Source organism: Leptinotarsa decemlineata, unplaced genomic scaffold, assembly GCF_025532065.1.
Source record: "Leptinotarsa decemlineata unplaced genomic scaffold, Ldec_3_MD MMD2_tig00026294_RagTag_RagTag, whole genome shotgun sequence".
Taxonomy (NCBI): Eukaryota; Metazoa; Arthropoda; class Insecta; order Coleoptera; family Chrysomelidae; genus Leptinotarsa; species Leptinotarsa decemlineata.
Window position 1 is genome coordinate 2,880,366 of NW_027412674.1, and position 21,298 is coordinate 2,901,663.

General features: G+C 35.5%; 1 protein-coding gene across 8 annotated transcripts in view; it reads right to left on the minus strand.

Annotated features, from left to right (window-relative positions):
• The window catches only part of RhoGAP19D (Rho GTPase activating protein at 19D), a 521,267-nt gene that overhangs the window by 207,085 nt on the left and 292,884 nt on the right, over positions 1-21,298 (minus strand). For 5 of the 8 annotated variants that reach the window (XM_074180174.1, XM_074180177.1, XM_074180172.1 and 2 more), the window contains exon 2: positions 11,096-11,130. The exons of the other annotated variants lie outside the window; for them this stretch is intronic. In XM_074180174.1, the coding sequence (XP_074036275.1) occupies positions 11,096-11,130 (35 nt within the window). The remainder of the gene's footprint in view (positions 1-11,095; positions 11,131-21,298) is intronic. 8 annotated transcript variants of the gene reach the window in all.

The window sequence follows — 21,298 nt, forward strand, 5'->3', positions numbered from 1 at the left end:
TCCATAATTCACTCCAAGAATTTGTATAATGAAGTGTTATCTCCACTATCTAGCACTCAAGTGATTCAATTCTTCAAGAACGTCAAGGATATATGAAAGCGTCGAATCCTTTTCGATAACGTCCATTTACCACTTCTCGATCCTTATCAATTACTAAAAATCCATATTTATCTTCCCAACATCTCGCACACATATCTTGAAATTGCTTATATGTTACATCTGGTGATACATGGTCGGAAAAAATATGATTGAGATTCATATCATCTTGTTTGAACATTACGATAAAATTTGCATTATCTCGTATCAATTGTTTCGGAACTCGTGAATATGTTTGGGCTAAATAGAAACAATCCACATTTTTATGACGACCCATACTGAAATATGATCGTATAACATCCTGTTTCTCGCACATAACATCATCAAAAATGAATATCGAATCAGGTTTGGCGTCTGAAGGCTCTACTATTTCACCTGCATTATTGGCAAAAGTGTAAAAACCCAACCCTTCGATTGGAGATAATACTTCACGTAAATACTCGTATTTAGGTTGATAAAGAGACTTTGAATAAAGATAAACATTTGCGAATCGTAATCCTAGAGGATGCGTTAGCAAAGAAATCATAACATTTGTCTTGCCACAGTTAGAAGGTCCAATAATCAGGCCGCGAATAGAAAGTGGAAGTAAAGATCCGTGACGTTGTTTGACACCGCTTCCCGATCCACCACCCACTTTTTCATCGAAATTATCGATGGAAAATTGCTGCTTCTGCTTCAATATGCGCATTGTATGACAGTTGGAGACTATATAAGCAGGGTTCCACATCGATTCCTTTATTTAAATAGGGGTTATGAGTCGATGCAGATCTACTGAATTGCATTCAAATAAAACTGGTAGAGGATTGATCAATTCCCTCATCAATAATCTACCATTTGAATTACACTTACCTGGCTATCAGTATTGCGGTCCGGGCACCAAATTGCAGAAAAGATTGTTGAGAGGTGATTCGGGTGTCAATCAGCTGGATTTTGCATGCAAAAAACACGATATTGCATATTCACAGAACCCCGATAATCTTGCAGCTAGACACATAGCGGATAAGGAGCTTGCAGAAAGTGCTTGGAATCGTGTCAAAGCAAAAGACGCTACTATTGGAGAAAAAGGAGCTGCTTGGCTAGTTACGAATATAATGAAAGGGAAACGCCGATTTGGTATGGGTTGTGACTCATCTCCCAAGCAGTCACACATTCCGAAGAAAAAGCGTTCTATTAAGAAAAAAAAAGTTAAAAAAATATTGAAAGCTTCTAAGGTGATAGCTTTTGGTTCTGGGATCGTTCAGAAAGTGCGTGATGTTCTACACAAAGCGGGTGGAAGTGAATTTGTTGTCAAAAATTCTAAAAGAGCAGCTGAAATTGCACTCAAAGCAGCACGCAAATATATGAGGGCTGCAGGTGGGAAAAAGAAAATTCGCACACCGCGAATCATACCGATTCCTAAAATTGGTGGAATACTACCACTCATTCCAATTTTTGCTGGTTTATCAGCACTAGGTAGTTTAGCCGGTGCTACTGCTGGTATAACGAAAGCAGTTCAAGCAGTAAAAGCGAGTAGGGAGCAGTTGAGTGAGACGAATCGCCATAATAAACACATGGAGGCAATTGCTATAGGTAAACAAGGAAGTGGTATCTACTTGAAGCCTTACCGCAAAGGATTAGGAGTCTATTTGAAACCTCAAAATTCAAAAAACTCATAAATTTGCTACCTAAAAGAGCTCTCTCCAATATCGACCTCAACTATTACGCTAAGAAAATGACGATTCCATATTTTCGGGGGGTATATATGCGTGACGATTTACCAAAATCAGGACCACTCCGATATGAATCTGCCATAGTAAATTTGGATAGTCGACATGGTCAAGGGACACATTGGGTAGCATATAGAAAAAGGGGAACTTCGATAAAATATTTTGATAGTTTTGGCGATTTACCCCCTCCCAAAGAACTGATTCACTATTTTTATATGGGTTCGAATCCTATCAATACTATCACATATAACTATAAGCGTGAACAACGATTCAACACAGTATGGTGTGGCCATTTGTGTTTGAAGTTTCTTCAGAACAAGACATGGAGTTAACACCAGTACAGGATAGGGAGAGTATCAAGAGGATGAGTCATTCATTGATCGCATATTCCAGAGTACGCACTTTACAAAAAATGAGTAAAGAACAACTCGCTGATATGCCGAAAGAGGTGTTGATTGGGTGTGCATCACATGAAATTGCATCTGTATGGGATAAGTTACCACAAAACCTACAAAATGATATTGATGTCTTGAAGTATCAGTACTGTCAAGAGCATTACAATGATTCCAGCGGTAGCAGTAGTAATTCCGATATGAATGATGGTCCACCTACAAGAAAAATTTTTTGTTGTTATTGTAAAGTGAATGATGTGAATGTAGTCACACATAATGATATGGATAGACCACCGAAAAAGCGACGATTGGTCCACAATTTCTGCTGTTAGCAATAAAAAGACATGAATCATCGAAAATTCGTCAGTCATGTCACGCACGTTTTCATTGTCGGGATACTCTAGCGAGTTGAGTGCCAACTTCTACCCACCCATCGAATTGGATACCAATAGTAATTATGGTCTGGGATTACATGGTTTCTACTCCTACAATTCCATATTCAATGTAGATGCTAAGAATAATGTTATCGGCTATTCGAAGACAATTATCTCACCCCCCACTATTATAAAAATTCCACCTGGGGCATATGAAATTGATGAAATTAATAAGGTGATTCAAAGATTCATGAAATCCAAAGAAGTGCAACTAGAAAATGGAATTGAAGAAAATATCGACGAAGTATTTCTCCTACGTGCAAACAACAACACTCTGAAATGTGAAATGCGATCGAAATATTACATTCATCTCAAACATGAAAACAGCATTGCTGAACTTCTAGGGTTCGATGACAATGTTTTCAATTGTGGTGAAATACATGAATCAACATTGCCCGTGAATATCAATAAGGTGAGGATTATTCGTGTGGATTGTAATGTCACAGCTGGAGCATATTCGAATGGCGATGAAATCCATAGCATCTTTGAATTTGATATTGATGTAGAGCCCGGTTACAAACTCACCAAGGAGCCACAAAATATTATTTATATGCCAATCCGACCTGGTGGTCGTCAGTACCTCGACAATATCACTCTTCGCATATTGGATGATAATGGTAATCTGATCAATTTCAATGGTGAAAAAATAATAGTCAAATTGGAATTGATAAAGCTATAATAATCATCATTTCTCATATATTTATTCACAACATCGACGACAGTCATTAGTAACAATCATCGTTTCTCATACGTTGATTCAGAACATCGATGACTGTCATTAGTGTATCATAAAGAAAATGAGTAAAGGAAGCATCGATAAGTTTGGTCGCAGAAGTAAGGCAGTTTCAAATACTGTTTTGCGTGGGCAGCCTGGAGTTGGTTTCAAATTAACAACCGATGGAAACTTTGATATGGAAAATAAACGTTTGAAAAATATAGCAGAGCCTGAAGAGAGTACGGATTGTGTTAATCGAGGATATGTCGGTTTTTACATCTCAAAGATGAGAGGAGAATTAGATACTGATATTGACAAAATTAATTTGAAATTAGATGGAGTAGAAAAATATTCCGTATCAGTGAGGGAAGATCTCATTACGCTTGGACTGAAATTAGTAGAATTTGTAAAAAAGTATGAGCATATGGATAAGGATATCAAATCGCTGCAATCTGATTTGAAAAAACAACCCTCGATAAGCATTCAAACGATCGAGCAAAAACGATGGTGAGCGATGATCATCTGTGAAAAAAGTCAATATAAAGCTGAAGTTGATCAAATTGTTACTCAGTATTTGTTACTTCCTAACGCTGAGCAGGCGATATTCATTGATGGAACTATAAATTCTGCGATTATCGTTTCTAAAAATGGGGTTGTGCTTCAATAGTCAGCGATTGCCGCAGCGGCAGCAGTTGAGTCAGCATAATGTATTTGGTGGAGGCTATGATCATGTGCATTTAAAGAAGCGAAAATCCAGCAGTCGATTCATTCCACGTATATCTGCCAAACGGTCAAGATATAGAATAAGTGCTAGTAGCCTGAACTTTCTCAAATCTATTGGCTTGAAGGTGCGATATAAAAAATAGTAATAACATGGCGACAATCACCACAAGTGATAAATTGGAAGTGTTCGAGGAGCCCATGTTCGACCATTCCCTCATCAGCCTTCATGAGCATACATATAAGCCTTATGGTTCACCATATTACAAAAATTCAGATGAAATACGAATTCCAATCAATTATCAAGATCTCATACTCGATATTGCAGATAGTTACATTTATATCGAGGGGAAGTTCACACCATCTGATGCCACAAAGCGGTGCTACCTATCCAATAATGCTCTCGCCTTTCTCTTCGACGAAATTCGCTATGAAATGGGTGGTGAGCAAGTGGTTGTTGTTCGAAAACCCGGCATAACTACCACAATGAAAACGATGATATCATTCGGAAAAACGCATGCAAATTCGCTACTACCGATAGGATGGGGACTCGATGTGAATAAACAAGATATATTCGATTCCGTTAGCAATGTATTTAGTGGTAAATTACCCTTGAAGTATCTCATGGGTTTTGCTGAAGATTACAATAAGGGGATAATGAATGTGAAGCAGGAGCTCATTTTGATTATAGCTCGCTCATTCAAAAATTCATTCATTGGAGAAGTCGATGCAGATTTGGAAATCAATAAAATAGAATGGAGAATCAGGCACATTGTGCCGGAAGATCGACAGAAACTGAAACTATTGAATCGCATAAATAAAAATGGTAATAATGCTAAAGTGAAGGTGGCTTATCGTATGTGGGACCTTTATGAATTACCCACACTTCGTGATACATCCTCGGATATATGGGCGGTGAAGACAACCAGCAGCCTCGAAAGACCACGATATATCATCATCGGCTTTCAAAACACCGACCAATCCGAAAATATGTCAAAAGATGTAACGAAATTCACACATGTGAATATTAATAATATTCGACTATCTCTGAACTCTGAAGTATACCCATATGAGCGTTGGAATCTGGATTTCGACAAGAAGTTAGACTCATCAGCTTACTATGCATATGAAAACTTCCAACGTAGCTACTATTATAAAACTATGAGTGAACCGATGATGGATATTGGTAGCTTTCGCAACAACCCACTATTCATTATCGACTGCTCCCATCAACCCGAAGCTATGAAGTCATCCACTGTCGACATCAAAATAGAATTCGAAACACGCAAGGTGAAGTTTCCAGCAAACACCAAAGTATATGCACTCATCCTCCACGATGCTGTTCTATCATATAATGCTCTTAATGGCTCTGTTCAAACTGGATTGTAATAAGATTGACATGTAATATGCTATGAAATATTCGATATTGATGAATAATAGAACACTCAATAATTATGTTATATCTTTTATTCACCAAACAATTAGATACAAACAAATATGGATTGAAACATTATTTTATTCACAAACATATACAACAGATTTCAAATATTTACAACACCATCATTTATCGCTTCTTCCAGTTGCGGGTTGGGACTCTGTGGTTCCAATTGATATTTCTCTATGATATTTTGCGGTAGGTAGGTGCATATGTCTTGAAGAAAATGTTTCAAGTCTGCTTCAATTATTAACTCACAGAACTCATCCAAATTTCTACTCCCATATGAATATTTATGACACAATGCCACACCGAGTTCATACTTCTCACTAAGCTCCAAAAGTTTTCGCACCTCTTCAGCATCGTAACATACACTCAAATCATAATTTGATGAATGTAGAGCATCAAAACTCAGATCAGCCATCTCCCAAGCCATTTTTCTTATGGCGGAATCCAAATCCACTGCTTCCGGCCACTCTTGGGCTGAATATTGCATCCACATATTTATAGAATGGTGAGTTCTGAAAATTCATAAATGGCATTCATTAGTTTGCAAATAATATAAAAAAAATACTCACTTGAAATCTGACTATGTCTATGAAGTGACCAAGTTGATACATATTTTATATTAATCTACCATATTTTCACTATTTACAAAAAAAAATTCATAATTTCAAAATGTTCAATCTAAAACATTGAATTTCATCAATGATCGGGTTTTAGCACCAGGATAATCCTGCGAACTTTGACCCATATAAGTAAGTGTGAATTTGGCTTTGGATGAATTCACTTCACGAATGAAGTCTTCTGTTAATTGCTCTGTGACACGTTTTGGAAGCCATGCTTTAAAAGGAGTATCACTTTCCTCATCCAATAAAACTACTTGAATTGATTTACCATATCGTGTGGAATACATTGACATTTTTTCAATTTTATATTCTTTATCAATAACCAGAGCGTTTATAGGTTTCTGCTCTAAAGCTTCACTTTGTTGAATTATAGAAAAATTAATTTTTTCAATGTCAAATTTCAAATTATCCATATTCATAAATATAGTGAAATTACGGTTAATTAAAATAAAATATATATTCACCTCACTGACGAAAACGCCCTCTCGGATGGGTTGATACTCGTTGTCTCCACTTTGGAATTCGACAAATACTTCTGTTTACCTATTTGGGTATTTTCGAGTGTCTAAACTGAATGTGGAAGCATGATATTCTGAACTTATATAGGAATTACCAACAAGGGAGGGGGCAACGCCGAACCCCACTGTTCAAGGTTATATTCTGTGCACGTCACGATTTCATTCAAGGTCCACATGCAATGCCACAGAGCAAGCTCAAGGTAGTCGAAGTGTCGAACGTCAAGGTCAAACCCCACACTCAAGGTCAAACACCGCATTCAATCTCATACTATGTGTACGACGTTCAAGGTTAGGTGACGTCATACGATATTCTGAACTTATATAGGAATTACCAACAAGGGAGGGGACAACGCCGAACGCCCACTGTTCAAGGTTATATTCTGTACACGTCACGATTTCATTCAAGGTCAACATTCAATGCTATGGAGCAAGCTCAAGGTAGTCGAAGTGTCGAACGTCAAGGTCAAACCCCACACTCAAGGTCAAACACCGCATTCAAGCTCATACTACGTGTACGACGTTCAAGGTTAGGTGACGTCATTCAAGGTCGTGTGACGTCTCAAGGTCAAAAGGGGTGGGGGGAGGCGTTCAGTCGGCATTAGCACCCTACTCACGCAGCTCTGGCTAAGGGTGTGTCCAAATTCACTCGAAGATGTTTTTGGTGTGATTTCTCACGGGTGTTAAGATCCAGGTCTTCGTAGGTGTATTGATTGGATATGTATCTGAAAGCGTTTATTCCACGTCGTTATCAATGGGCAAAAGATGCCTTTGAACAATCGAAGGACGGTGCCCCCCTAAGCACTGTCCTTTCACTGCCCAAAGAAACCTCTTGTCCATTGAAAACGACGTTTCCTTCTGGCTGCGCCCTCCTTCGGATGGATAGTATCGCTGGACTCTCGTCCAGGTTGATCACGACTAGGTCCGCTTGTTGTTGCAGATAACCTCTGACTAGGTGGTGACTGGTAGATCTGGCCAGCAGGGCTGTGGCGTCCGCGTAGAGAACTAACTTTTTCTCTTACTTGGGCCGTGTACACCAAGAAAAGAAACAAGTGAAACAATTTTGCCTTGTGGGACTCCATGCGCTGGCTTTGATAAGCCAGCGCAAGCCACTAGAAATATTTGGAGAGGGCGGTTGGGGGTATAAATGACTTCTTCCCCACTTTGAATTATCAAATCAACATATATTCATATATAGTCATAAAACACAAGTATCTAAGGCAAAGGAAAAATGATAAAAAACAAGAATTAAAAATGGCTGAATCAGTTGAATTGTTTATGGGACAAGAACAGGTGACTGACTACCGCTGTGATGAAGATGAATTATGAGGTAGTTGCATCATCCCCGCTCCAAAACGCATTACTAACTGCCCACATCACATTTCCCTAATTCCTTGAGTTAATTTTCTTCGCCATACTACCGTTCATGAATGACGACTATAATTGAATTGAGCAAAGTTCTATTTAGAAAAGAATGTTTTTGGATTTCTACTACTCCATCTTGATACAAAAAACAAGGATGAGGGAATCTTCCAAGGAAAGGAAAGAAGTAATCAATTTTAAAATAAGTAACTCTATACATGGATGTGTAGATCATGCAAAGAAGAAACTTTCAGACACAAACTGAAAGAAAGTCCTCCTAAAACAGCTACTTTCATATAAACATTGAATTACACGAAAGAAAGAATTCTTTCGAAACAAATACTTCTATATGAACACTGAATTATACAGAAGCTACTTTTCTCTACTCAGTTTGTATTTCAAACATTCCTTGTGGAATAAAATCAGATATCATTCACATGAGTTCTACTTTAAATGAATGGTAATACATTGCACTTACATGGAACACTGTCACCCTTACTGGTATACACCGATGTTTCGCCTTAAGACACTTGCCACAAGGCTCTTCAGTACCAAATTGGATAACATTATAGAAAATACAGACAGTTCATTCATGAATTACGATTTTTAATGTCACGGAATAAGCTTGATCTGCTTATGTCATCGATGACATCGTAATGTCATTCATTCACCTATTTGATTTAATCCCAGCCAAGAGGAATCTTATTTGAATTGAAGAGGTTATATTTTTGGGAGTTATTAATTTTTGGGAAAGAAAGTTTTTGGCTTTCTACTACTCCATCTTGATACAAAAAACAAGGATGAGGGAATCTTCCAAGCAAAGGAAGGAAGCAATCAATTTTAAAATAAGTAACTCTATACATGGATGTGTAGATCATGCAAAGAAGTAACTTTTAGACACAAACTGAAAGTTATCTGATATCTGATTTTCATTCCACAACGAATGTTTGAAATACAAACTGAGTAGAGAAAAGTATCTTCTGTATAATTCAGTGTTCATATAGAAGTATTTGTTTCGAAAGAATTCTTTCTTTCGTGTAATTTAATGTTTATATGAAAGTAGCTGTTTCAGGAGGACTTTCTTTCAGTTTGTGTCTGAAAGTTACTTCTTTGCATGATCTACACATCCATGTATAGAGTTACTTATTTTAAAACTGATTACTTCCTTCCTTTCTTTAGAAGATTCCCTCATCCTTGTTTTTTATATCAAGATGGAGTAGTAGAAAGCCAAAAACTTTTCTTTTCCCAAAAATTAATCACTCCTAAAAATATAACCCCTTCAATTCTATTTAGAGTTTAATAATTTGGGAAAAACAAATTTCATTCAATCGTCCTTCGTTTTTTGTTTTTTCTGACATTTCATATACAAATACATGACATGACATGACATGACATTTACAAAAATAATTTACCCAAATTGCTTATTTTTTTACAGAACCCTTCGAGAAATATGAAAAGGTGTTTGAGGTGAAAGTTCCGAATGTTATTCAGAAAATATCAGTTTGACGGTGGCATGGCGAGTAGTTTGTAATGGTAATATGGTATGGGAAAAAAATAAGGTAAGAACGTTCACTGAAGCATAGAAACTGAAAATAAATCCTTAGAATACTAAAACCAAAGAATATATAGACCGGAGTATGAGGTACGATGCCCAGATTGGAACTGGCAATGAATTTAACATAGAAAAGCAAGTGGTACAACAGAAAATAAAAAAATCTTCGAAGTCAGTTAGCAAGAGAAGTGAAAAAAAGGATAGCAATAAATCTGGCAGTGGCACGAAAGATATAGACGCAATAATAGCAAACGCTACACAAGCAATAATGACGTCTTCTTCAAACATTTTGGTTTCGACTTCGACTGATTGGCAAATTTGTCTACTCAAGTGTGGACAGGTCGACCCAGTGACAGACTTTTTATTATCAATATCAGGAGTATGTAACCGAAAAACAATTCACCGAATGGAAGCTATATGAAATGATTCAATTATTGGATAAATTCATGTTCACATTTGTTCTGAATCAGTTGTTGTGAATCACACGTTGAAAGGTAAGATCTCGTTGGTCCTTAGCTTGCACAAGGTTCGACTTTGAGAGTTGTCATTCGTAAAGGGGCGACAGCTGGTTAACGGAAAAACAGACAGATTTTTTTTGTTGCGATGCTAGGTTGTTTGTGTTGCAGTTGTATGTGTTTCGGCGAATAGTTTTCGATGAATTGTTTTTGGTGTAATTCTCACTATGACAATGAAATTAATGGAGGAACATTATCAGAATAATGTTGATCTCGTTGGTTTAATTTTGTATCGTATCAGAAGAATATTATTCTTTCGGAGGCATTTTTGAAGGAGTCAATGCTTTCACAATCTGGAAATTGAACAAAGGTATCTCAGCAGACGGTCTGATGAAATATAATAAAGGACTAACTGTTAACCCGGAAAAGATACTGCATAATATAAACCATTGAATAGTCCAATTAGTCAGTAACTTGGAGTGTTCATAAATTTTGCCTAGGCATAATTGTGAAAGGTTATACACCCAAAATACAGTAAGAAGCAGCACAATAATGAAACATAATAAGTGAAATTACTTTAAATTTTCCACAAAGATTTTTTATTACTCATAATTGGCATTGAGTTTTTTTGTATGATGTAGAAAATTTATATCGACAAAGAACTTGAAAGCTTTTCAAGGTTGAAGATTTAGCGAAAATATATTTTTGGTCAATTGATAGTTGCAAACGTTTGTCACAAAATAGTGTTAATTCATCAATGCAATATATTCTGATGCAATCTGCTTACTTATACAGATTTGAAAGTTTCGATGCACCCGGAAAAACTTGAGTCTGATAATCTTGAGCACCTATAATTCTACTGTCAGTGGAACTAAGATACTGTCACTATACATTTTTTATTGTTCTAGAGTAAAATGATCTTAGCTTACGTAAAATTCGAATATTTTCATGTGACTGAACATTATGAAAAATGGAATCGTAAACTATGATACTGTTGCAGAGATCGCTCAACAGCATTCCTTATTGGAATTTAATTATTAAGTAAATACTATATCGAATGTCAATGCGCAATAAACGTACTCACCAGTTTCCAAAGACAAACAAAGTCAGTGTGCATACCTGAAAGTTAAATAAATATATAAATAAAATATCGCTTGGGTATGAGACGTAGTTAATTTACATCCAATACGAGAAAATCTACGTTCTAACCGATCCACACATCCTCTTTCTTTTTCTCTTTGCATATCCTATCAACATAATCAATATTAGCGACATGTGACAGTCTACACATAGATAAGTTTCTAATTTCAAACTCTAACATCTCGCATATAAAATGATGAAATGAAAGTAAAGTATGTTTCATGTACTAGGAGACAGCTTGGCACTAGACATTACCATAGCCAGGTCGCAAATGTGAGTACGTAGAGTTCGTTGAATGATTTATTTACCATATAAATATGAAAGACCGTTCATTTACTTTCATGAAGATTCATCAGAATTTCGAAGAAAAACGGTATTACGGTATTCTCAAATATTAGTTTTTTAAAAATTAGATAATACTAGTACTATGTTGCTGTATCGCTGCTGTTCCAATGTTTTGACAGAATCAGAATCAACGAACTTAGGCGTGCGCAGCGTTGTAGAACAGTGTTTTCAAAAAATTGTTCTACAGCGCCATCTAGTGGCGAGTTACAGAAAAATTGATAGCCTAAAAACCTTCTCTATGAAAAATTACTTATACATGCCAAGTTTCATCACGATCGGTTGAGCGATGTAGAAGTTTATCACTTACCAACCAACCAACAAACATCCATTTTTTTATATATGATGAAAGACTACGCACACTCTTCAAATGCAAAATAGTTCTACAGTAAAGTTCTGAATCACTACTAAATTGTTGAAAAATATTTTATATGCAAAATAGCACGTTAAAAAATTAATCGCCAGAGGCTTGACTGAAATAAATGTAGTTTAAAACAACAAAAAAACACGCTTTTAAGGAACATCGAATTGAAAAACTAAAAATATTTTTTTTAAATAAGCTTAAAACAGTAATGAACGAAAACTACTAGTATTATTGTGAAAAAAACGTCGGGCGCTTGATATACAAAAAATATGGCAGAAAGCGCCCACGCTTTTTTCACAATAATATTAGTATTTTTCGTTCGTTATTGTTTCAAGCTTATTAAAAAAAAAAATTTAACTTTTCAGTTCGATGTTCTTCAAAAGCGTGTTTTTTAAACTATATTTATTTTTAATTTTTTAGTTTTGCATTCTATGAAGTGTATTTTTTAGTCTTTTTAAACTATATTTATTTTATCTAAACTTTGGGATCAATCAGCTGTATACTGTTTAGAAAAATGACCATTGATATTTTCCGATTCCGGAGAGGGAGCCTGGAAATCAGCTACAATCAGTTACAAATAAGGCAGCAAGCGTGAGCGTTAATAAAAAAAAAATACTTTTTTCAAATTAAAAAATACATGAAGTGAGTTCGAATTTTATCAAGGAGGTTACATACAGCGCCATCTGCCCGCGAATAAAACAAGGAATAATGTCGATAATTCTGTCAAATACAGATCCCGAGCTTGGGAGTTACAAACAAACAAACAAAAATACATACATACAGGTGAAACTAATAAAAGCGTGTTAAAAAAACCTGTCCAGACTATGATTCATTCAAAATTCAAAAATACTTTTTTCTTTATGACGCTCACTTGTGTGTGTTGTCTATTGTAGCTTTCTATTATTTCTTCAAAGAATTATTGTACAGAAATCGAGAAAAAAAAATACTATTTTTGTGATATTCTGTAACATCATTTATGAGATTTTCATTACAAATATGTAATTCCAGGTGCATGTCAATCCTTTTACCGCTGATTAAGGATCAAAATGTCCGGATTATAGTATCTATTCCCAAGTCTACCACCCAAGTTGCTCCAGAATAATGCTCAGTGTTCACTAGTCGATCGCTATCCTTCTCAATTAAACCAAAAAAATGCACGCACACTCTCTTTCATACGAGGGACGCACCGCGTGCAGCTGCAATGCTGCATCCTCTTTTGTCATACGCACCAGTTCACTCAGATCTCTTTGTCGCACATCTTCACTCGCTATCAAAAGCTCGCCAACCGATTTTCAGCCAAATTTTCTGCAGATAACTATATATCATGTTCGCGATGAATTCGCGTTTAAAATCTGTTTTTCCGTTAATCAGCTGTGTCCCCCATACGAACGACAACTCTCAGAAGTTGAGAAACTTGTGCGAGCTAAGGACTAACGGGGTATTACCTTTTAACGTGTTATTCCTAACACGTTAGTTTGGTATAAGATTCATAGATGGGTGTAAATTATTGAGAGTAAGTGTTTATACTTGCAAGCCCAATAGTTATTTATGCCAGGAAGAATGTAGTCAAATTTGAATAGATATTTTATAAGGCTTCATAATTTCGCCTACATGTAAGAAAAAATTAGCAGAGTGAATACTTAAAATGAAAAAATAAATAACAGTATTGGGCATACCGGACCGTATTTCACGCAATAAAACGGAATGTGAGAGAAATTATCACCAAAGAAACGGGGAAACTCTAATAATCCCCTCATATATATTTTTGGTAGGTAAAAAGTGAATTTCAATTAATTCTCTGGAAATGGATCGCATGGGAATAACCTGAATTGAGTCGTCGGGGTGTGATGTGTTTAGGTAGACCATCGAATTTCATTCCTTTGACATTTGCCGAAAGAAAAATATTATTTCCAGAAGATGCGTTTTCCGCAGTAAATTTTTATTTATTTATTGAACTTTTCAAAGGTTCATATGATTGTCTTTTCGTGTTTTTCCTTTATTACGCACTTGCACAGATTCTTCAATGATATTTATCTATTTATTTTTCAAATTGTGGAAGGTTAAAAACATGAGAGACATCAAATAAGACATTCTTTAGCATATTGCTCATCCATAAAAGGTCTACCTCGAAGTATATCGTCAGACTGTTAGATTACATATAGAAAAATCTCATCACGAGAAACATTGATAGCCTGGAACAGTGAAGTTTTGGTATTTATCTCTTTACTGTGCCATATACGCCATATAAAGTTTATTCATTGATAAATACCTATTTATTAATAATTTTCATTTCTATCATCAATAACTATTACATTATAAATTGAAAGGGTTATATTTTTAAGAGTGAATGAATGTCATTATTATGTCATCGATGACATAAGTAAATCAAACTTATTCCATCACATAAAAATCGCAATTTATGAAAGAATTGTGTGTTTTATTTTATGATTTCTTCCAGATTGGTACTGATGAGCCCTAAAGCAAGTGTCTTACGGCGAAACATCGGATGTCTACCAGTGAGAATGACAGTGTTCCATGTAAGTGAAATTTTTACCTTTCATTTAGTATAGTGTGTAGAAATCTTTCAAGTGATGTCTGATTTAATTCCAAAACGAATGATTGAAATACAAACTGGGCATATACAGTGTTCATATACAGTATTTATTTCGAAATAATATATTTTTTTCGTGTAATTCAATGTTTATATGAAACAAGCTGTTTCAGAAGGGCTTTTTCTTCTAGTTTGTGTCTGAAAGTTACTTCTTTGCATGATCTACACATCTGTGTATAGAGTAATTTCTTTCAAAATTGATTGCTTCCTTCCTTTCTTTGGAAGATTCCCTCACATTTTTTTGTATCTAGATGGAGTAGTAGAAAGCCAAAAACTTTCTTTCCCAAATATTACATTATATTTAATACTTTTTTTCATTGATTAAATATATATTGATAACATTTGCTTGTGGCCAGTGTAATGGGCAAGCTTGTCTCAATGCTTTACCATGTCATAGCGATGTCAATGAAGACAGAACCTTTGACATCGAAATTATGGAAGACCTGGAGACAAATGTCGTTGAAGACAATACGAAGGCGACTTTGAAATACTACAGCGGTCGGGAGATAAATAGGAAAATCAAATAAGTTGTAGTTCTTGTAATTTTAATTGATTTTTCTCAATTTTGACAATCATAAGTATATAGAATAATATTTAATAAAAACACTGGTGAGGAAGTTTTTTTATTCATTTATTCAAGGAGTTAATATGAATTACATTAGAATTGAAATATAAATTTAAGTATTTTCCTTAACAATTCTATAACTACACGGGCAGGTGAGTGTTATTAAATAAATTGGTACTTGATTAAAAATAATTATTGAATGTATTGTTATAGTTATAAGTAAATGAAAATCATCAATAATTATGTATTTACCAATAATTAATACACATTGTATGGTGTGTATTACACCGGGACTGCCGGTTGACCTCTATCTCGAAAAGGATTCAACGTATAAACATTTTTTTGAAACAAACGTTGTAAGAAATTCATTCATTTACAATAATGATAATGAATAAAAATAACGAAAAACCCATAAAAACGAAAAATTTGCAAAAAATGTGTACACCCTACCATATGTAGGTTTTGAAAAAAACTTTAAGGATATCAATATACAAGTTTATACGAGTTTAGAGCTGGCTATCTCAAATTCCAAGGTGAACTTACTATGATAACTGGACCATTGCTGCAAAGCACAGCCTCCCATTCCTTTGAGGTTCAAATCATTACACCTCGAACTGAAAATGTTCAAATTTATTTAATTAAGAGAACGGAGTCCTTGTTGGGGTAAACAGTTTTTCTAACTGAATATAATATATGCAGCGTTTCGAATCCAACGTAATAGCCACTTGAAGAATCAGTTCTCTAAAAAAATAAATATAAAAACACTAAAAAACACGCTTTCAAAGAATATCGAACTGAGAAGTTAAATTTTTTTTAATGAGCTTAAAACAATAACGATCGAAAAATACTAGTATTATTGTGAAAAAAGCGTAGGCGCTAGATATACAAAAAATATGGCACAAAGCGCCCACGCTTTTTTCACAATAATACTAGTATTTTTCAATCGTTATTGTATTAAGCTTATTTTTAAAAAAAATTAACTTTTTAGTTCGATGTTCTTTAAAAGTGTGTTTTTTAGTTTTTTCAAACTATATTTATTTAAAACTCTTTGGTTCGATGTTCTTTAAAAGCATGTTTTTTTAGTTTTTCAAAACTATATTTACTTTTTACTTTCATATGCTATAAAAGCGTGTTTTTTAGTTTTCTACACTATATTTAATATTTTGATTTTCTTTCGAAAAACCTGTCGATGAGGTAACGTACAGCGCCATCTGCCCGATAATAGATCAAGCAATAATGTCGATAGTTACGTACAGCGCCATCTGCCCGCGAATAGATCAAGCAATAATGTCGATGATTTTGTCAATACAGTCCCGGAGCTTGAGAGTTACAAACAAACAAACAGACATACAAACAGACATACAAACATACATACATACATACAGGTGAACCTAATATGAAGCGTGTGAAAAATCAAAATCAATATTCTCAATTCGAAAACGCTATGGAATTTAATCCAAGAATCATCACCTCGCCCTCTTGGGATTGGGATTGCATTTCTATTTTGAAATTGTCAAGAATTAAGGAGTTGCTGGACAAATACATTTCCATATTTTGTTATTTCTAACTCCTTAAAAAAATGTGAGAGAGGTTTTCGACGTCCAGACGAAATCTCAAAACATATTTACCGTACGATAAAACTATAAACAATAACACCGTTGATCTCCAGACGTCCGTTGTTAAGAAATTGAACATGTGCAATGATACATCATAAGATGCATAAATCGAATTAACATATTTAAATGATTTATATCGAACCACTTATTAGCATACATACATAACGGACATGGATATTTATTATAATGAGAGAAATTGAATACGCCGACTGACTGTGAGTTTTGATTTTTCGAACGGACACAAAAATCGATTGAAGAGTGACGACAACGATACAATGCTGATAAGATGAATACGATAAACTTCCATGAATTATTCAACTGGGAGTTTCAATCAAACATAATATCGTTAATTGTGGTAGAGTTTCTATGACGAGAAAATAATAGAAATTTTTAAAATTTCTAATTCCAGTTCATACTCAATTTTGCTTCCTATATTTCCCAGCTGTTGGCATGTACTATAATAATGTTAGATGTACATAGCAGCAGCAGACCCAATTTAATAACGTTTTTCGAACAATCTGAGGACAAAACACAAGCACTACACGAAAATCTTCAGGCGGTCTGAGATCGGTGCCTGTGCGAAAGTAGCGATTCACGATGAATTTGAATCGCTGGAGATTGAATTCATTTAGAAAAACGTTCTCAGGAAAGAGAGACAAAACTCCAACCTTTCTTCGACGTTCCAGATTATCAAGGTTTCTAGTGATGTTCGTGTCTCCAATCAGACAGATGGCTCTTTCCTGGATGGAATCCAGCCGCTTTAGGATATGCTTAGGGGCGGGGCTCCATACGCGAGAAGAGTACGCCAAAGAAATCTGAGCTTTATAAAGTATCAAAAATTGATGAGGTATATATTTTTTTTACTTTGGGAGCTGACTTGTCCATTTAGTCCAAGTCTCCAGAAAAGACTTCAGCCTCTTGGGCTTATTGCGTTTATTCTCCCATCTTCTCATGACACCCATTCCATCAGTCTCGTTCCCTGTACTAGTTTGTACAGGTTCCGTGTTGGATGTTCGTCATATTCTTGTACGTCCATATATTGCCTGCCTCATGTGATTCAATGCCTCACATTCGCATAAGATGTGTAGAGCTATTTCTATCCATTCGTTGCATAATCTGCAGCTGAGGTCTCAGTTATACAGCCCCATTTTATTCAGGTGTCCTCTAAGCGGACAATGACCGGTTAGTAACTCTGTAATTATTCTGAACCGATCTCTACTATATTGAAGTAGTTCTTCGGTTCTTTCGGTTCGGTTCCCTAATGAAGGTTCTACTGTGTTGTTGCCAGGTACTTATGTCCAGTACTCTGTGTGCTTCTTATTGGTCCATGTCCTCATCTGGTTTCGTATCAATGATTTTGGTACCCCCAGAGCTGGTTCAGGACCTATATATGAAGTTGATGATGATGATGTATGTACCTTTTAAGGGTTCAGAACAGTGTTCCAAACTTTTGATGACATGACAATTACGATGACATGATTGTGCCAAGACATGTTGGTGTCCATTTCAACCCTCAACAAACTTTTCAAATAGCGGAATTGTCTGTCCTGACATTATTACATCCAGTTCAGAGACATTTGTGTTTTTGAAGAAAACCTGGTTACTATCACCCCAATTCGATATGCAACCTCCTGCTGCTGGTGAAGATGTGTATCCTCAACCGATGTCCTAGAATCCAAATGGAAAGACAAGTTAAGTGTGCTGTCGTCAGCAAAGCAATATACTAAATTATTGTCGTTGATATACAATAAAAAGAGTGTTGGAGACAATATGGATCTCTGGGGAACACCAGCATTGATTGTAAAAGTATTCGAGAGATATCCATCGACGGCCACTTGCAGGAAACGTTCTTTCAGGAAGCTGAAGAGCCATACACAAAAATGATCCGACAAGCCATATCATCGTTTGACCAAGCCATAGCAAGCAAACCCTCATGCCATACTCGCTCAAAGGCTTCAAAAACATCAAGCGCGACACCTCTTGACCCTCCATTTTTCTCGATTGCGTTATTCCAAATATAGGTTTCGAAAGCAAATTCGAAACTCAAATTCCTCAAGCATAAAATGATCCATCATTTTACGATTGAGTAAGCTACTGTATAGCGAAACTGTTTTTGTAAAAAAATTTTTAGAGAAAATCATACAATGAACTGTATTGAGTTTAAATTTCAATTGTGCAACGAAAAGAAAAAACCGAGAAAAACTGTAACCCTCATTTCTATGGCAAAGCCATCCAAGACTTTTCTTTATCGGTCGTCACAATATCTCTATTTTTGTCATGAAAATTTATATTTCATTGTTTTTCATTACTTGACAATTCTTGTTGGCGTCTTGATGCACATGATCCATGAATCGACAGGCAAAACTTCGAACCTGACTTTTTAAGGAGACTGTGTTCACAACTCTATCAGATGAATCGTCTAACCACAATTCTTTGATACTAATCCCAAAGGTTTTGACTGAAAAATGTATTCCTGATCTAATGTTGTTGTAGTTGTCGATGCTACGTTCGCCACTGTTGTCTTCTTCCGAGTAATCACGGATGCGATGATTCTCCTCATCAGTGGATCAGCAGCATGAGGAATTTGAAGCTTGAAACTTAATTGGATAGATTTATGGAAGACTTTTCGAGTTGTGAGAAAATGATAATTCCTGCATCCTCTGAGAAAATCGGAAAATAGTCAATTTGCTTACTCCATTTGGGTGGTTCATAGGAATATTTAATCTAATTTTTGAGTACCAATACTGTGCCCAATACCGATGTGGCATTACCCCTTTAAATGGCGATGATGATTCTTTGAATTAAAAATGAATAGTCTCGGTTGTCATAGGTAGAGTCCGTCATTCTTCTACCAATTTCTTTCAACAATTCAGAAGCATAAGCTTCAAAAACATCAAAGGTTTCGATTGCATATAATATTACAGGAATATATGCCAGAGTCAATAAAGAGAACAGAATTGTCGTGGTCGAGAAGAACTTGAAGTACAACACGTTTCTGTTGTTCCGACATACATCTTCAGTGGTGTATGCGTTGACTGTGAGGACGAAGTTAGTATCTCGAATTCTCAGCAAGGATTGAGCAGTCAGTTACTGAAGATATAGGCCGCAGTATCAGAAAAAATGTTTGGTACTTTGAGTTCCTTTTCACCACGGCTTAATAGTTCGTATTTAGTTCTCCCTGAAAGATAACGTTATCAAGAATGTGCGATTACATAGTATAGGGTTGATTTCTTTAGCGAAATAAAAAAATGATAAACTCTTTTTCTCTCAACTTTCGTTAACAGACAGAAACATAAAAGAGCTACAAATTTGTTTGTGTAATGAGTAATTTTCAACAATTTTTTCAATAGTAATGATCCTAATAATCTACTACATACTACAAAATGTAGTATAGACCGATGGACAGGAAAAGATAATACTCTCAGTGAGTATAATGATTGAGAATCAACCTTTTTTTTACGTAAGTTTAAAGCCATAAGATCCTCATCAAACTCATTTTTGAATTAAGAGAGTTTTTGTCAACAACGAAAATACCATACATGACCATAGGCTTTGACGATAGTGGTCGAGTAGAATCTGAAGTACCAAACGTTTCGTCTGCTACCGCGGCAAACATCATCTTGGTGTTTACTGCGAGGACAACAGTTATATGTCGAAATCTCAGTGACGAATGATATCGAAGGTTAATATAGGAATGTAGGCTTCGACCTCTTCGACCATGCCACAACTCTTCAGTTGATACGTCAAGAAGAGTACTTCGACCACGCCACTGAGGATGACTGCCGCGGTTGTAGTTGAAACGTTTGGAGATTGTAACCAAAAAAGACCACGGCAAAACCCTGAAAACAACCAAAACGATATCGAAGGCATTTGAATCGTAATTGATGGCATCTGATCTGGAATTTGGGAAAGTGAAAATCGAAATTATAAATATCCTTATTGAAAATAACGTTTAAACTGCAAAAACTAGAAAGTGAACTCGATGACGATGGGATGATGATTAAAAAAATTCTCAAAATCTCAGATATGTTTTTCACGAGTTCAAAAGTGAACAATAAAGTCTGTGTATATATTGCATTTTTCATAGGAAAGGAAATGAAAGACTCAATTCATAAAAAATATAACCAATAAGTCTTTTACTTGGGATATTATGCTTCATATGTTAGGAATCTCCGAAATGGTTATTCGAAAAATTGTTTATTCAATCATTCATTATTCAACCATTTTGCGGAAGCAATATCACAAAGTAACGGCTTGAGTCGCTTTCAATTTGTTCATTCACACAATGCAAATCTTGCAGTCACTTCAAGAGTGAAATCTTTTCTCACTTTCATTTTTAATTTATGACTTGCATCCCATTCAACATGCGTTGACCTCCGACGGATCGCTCTGCACATTCCTAATGAATTACTCATAAAATGTTATTAATGGCCCTTTTTCATACATAAATCTATCGTTTCCATTTCCGCGCCTTCATAATTTGTTCCAAGTACAAGACACCTGTTTAACCGACATCAATTAATTTCTAATAACTTCTAACTGCTGGTTATAAATTTTGACGTTTATGGTCTCTAACACGAACTTTATAAGGCTTAGTTGGGTAGGTATGTACAAACTCGCGAGAACTGATATCTTGAATAGAAACCTCA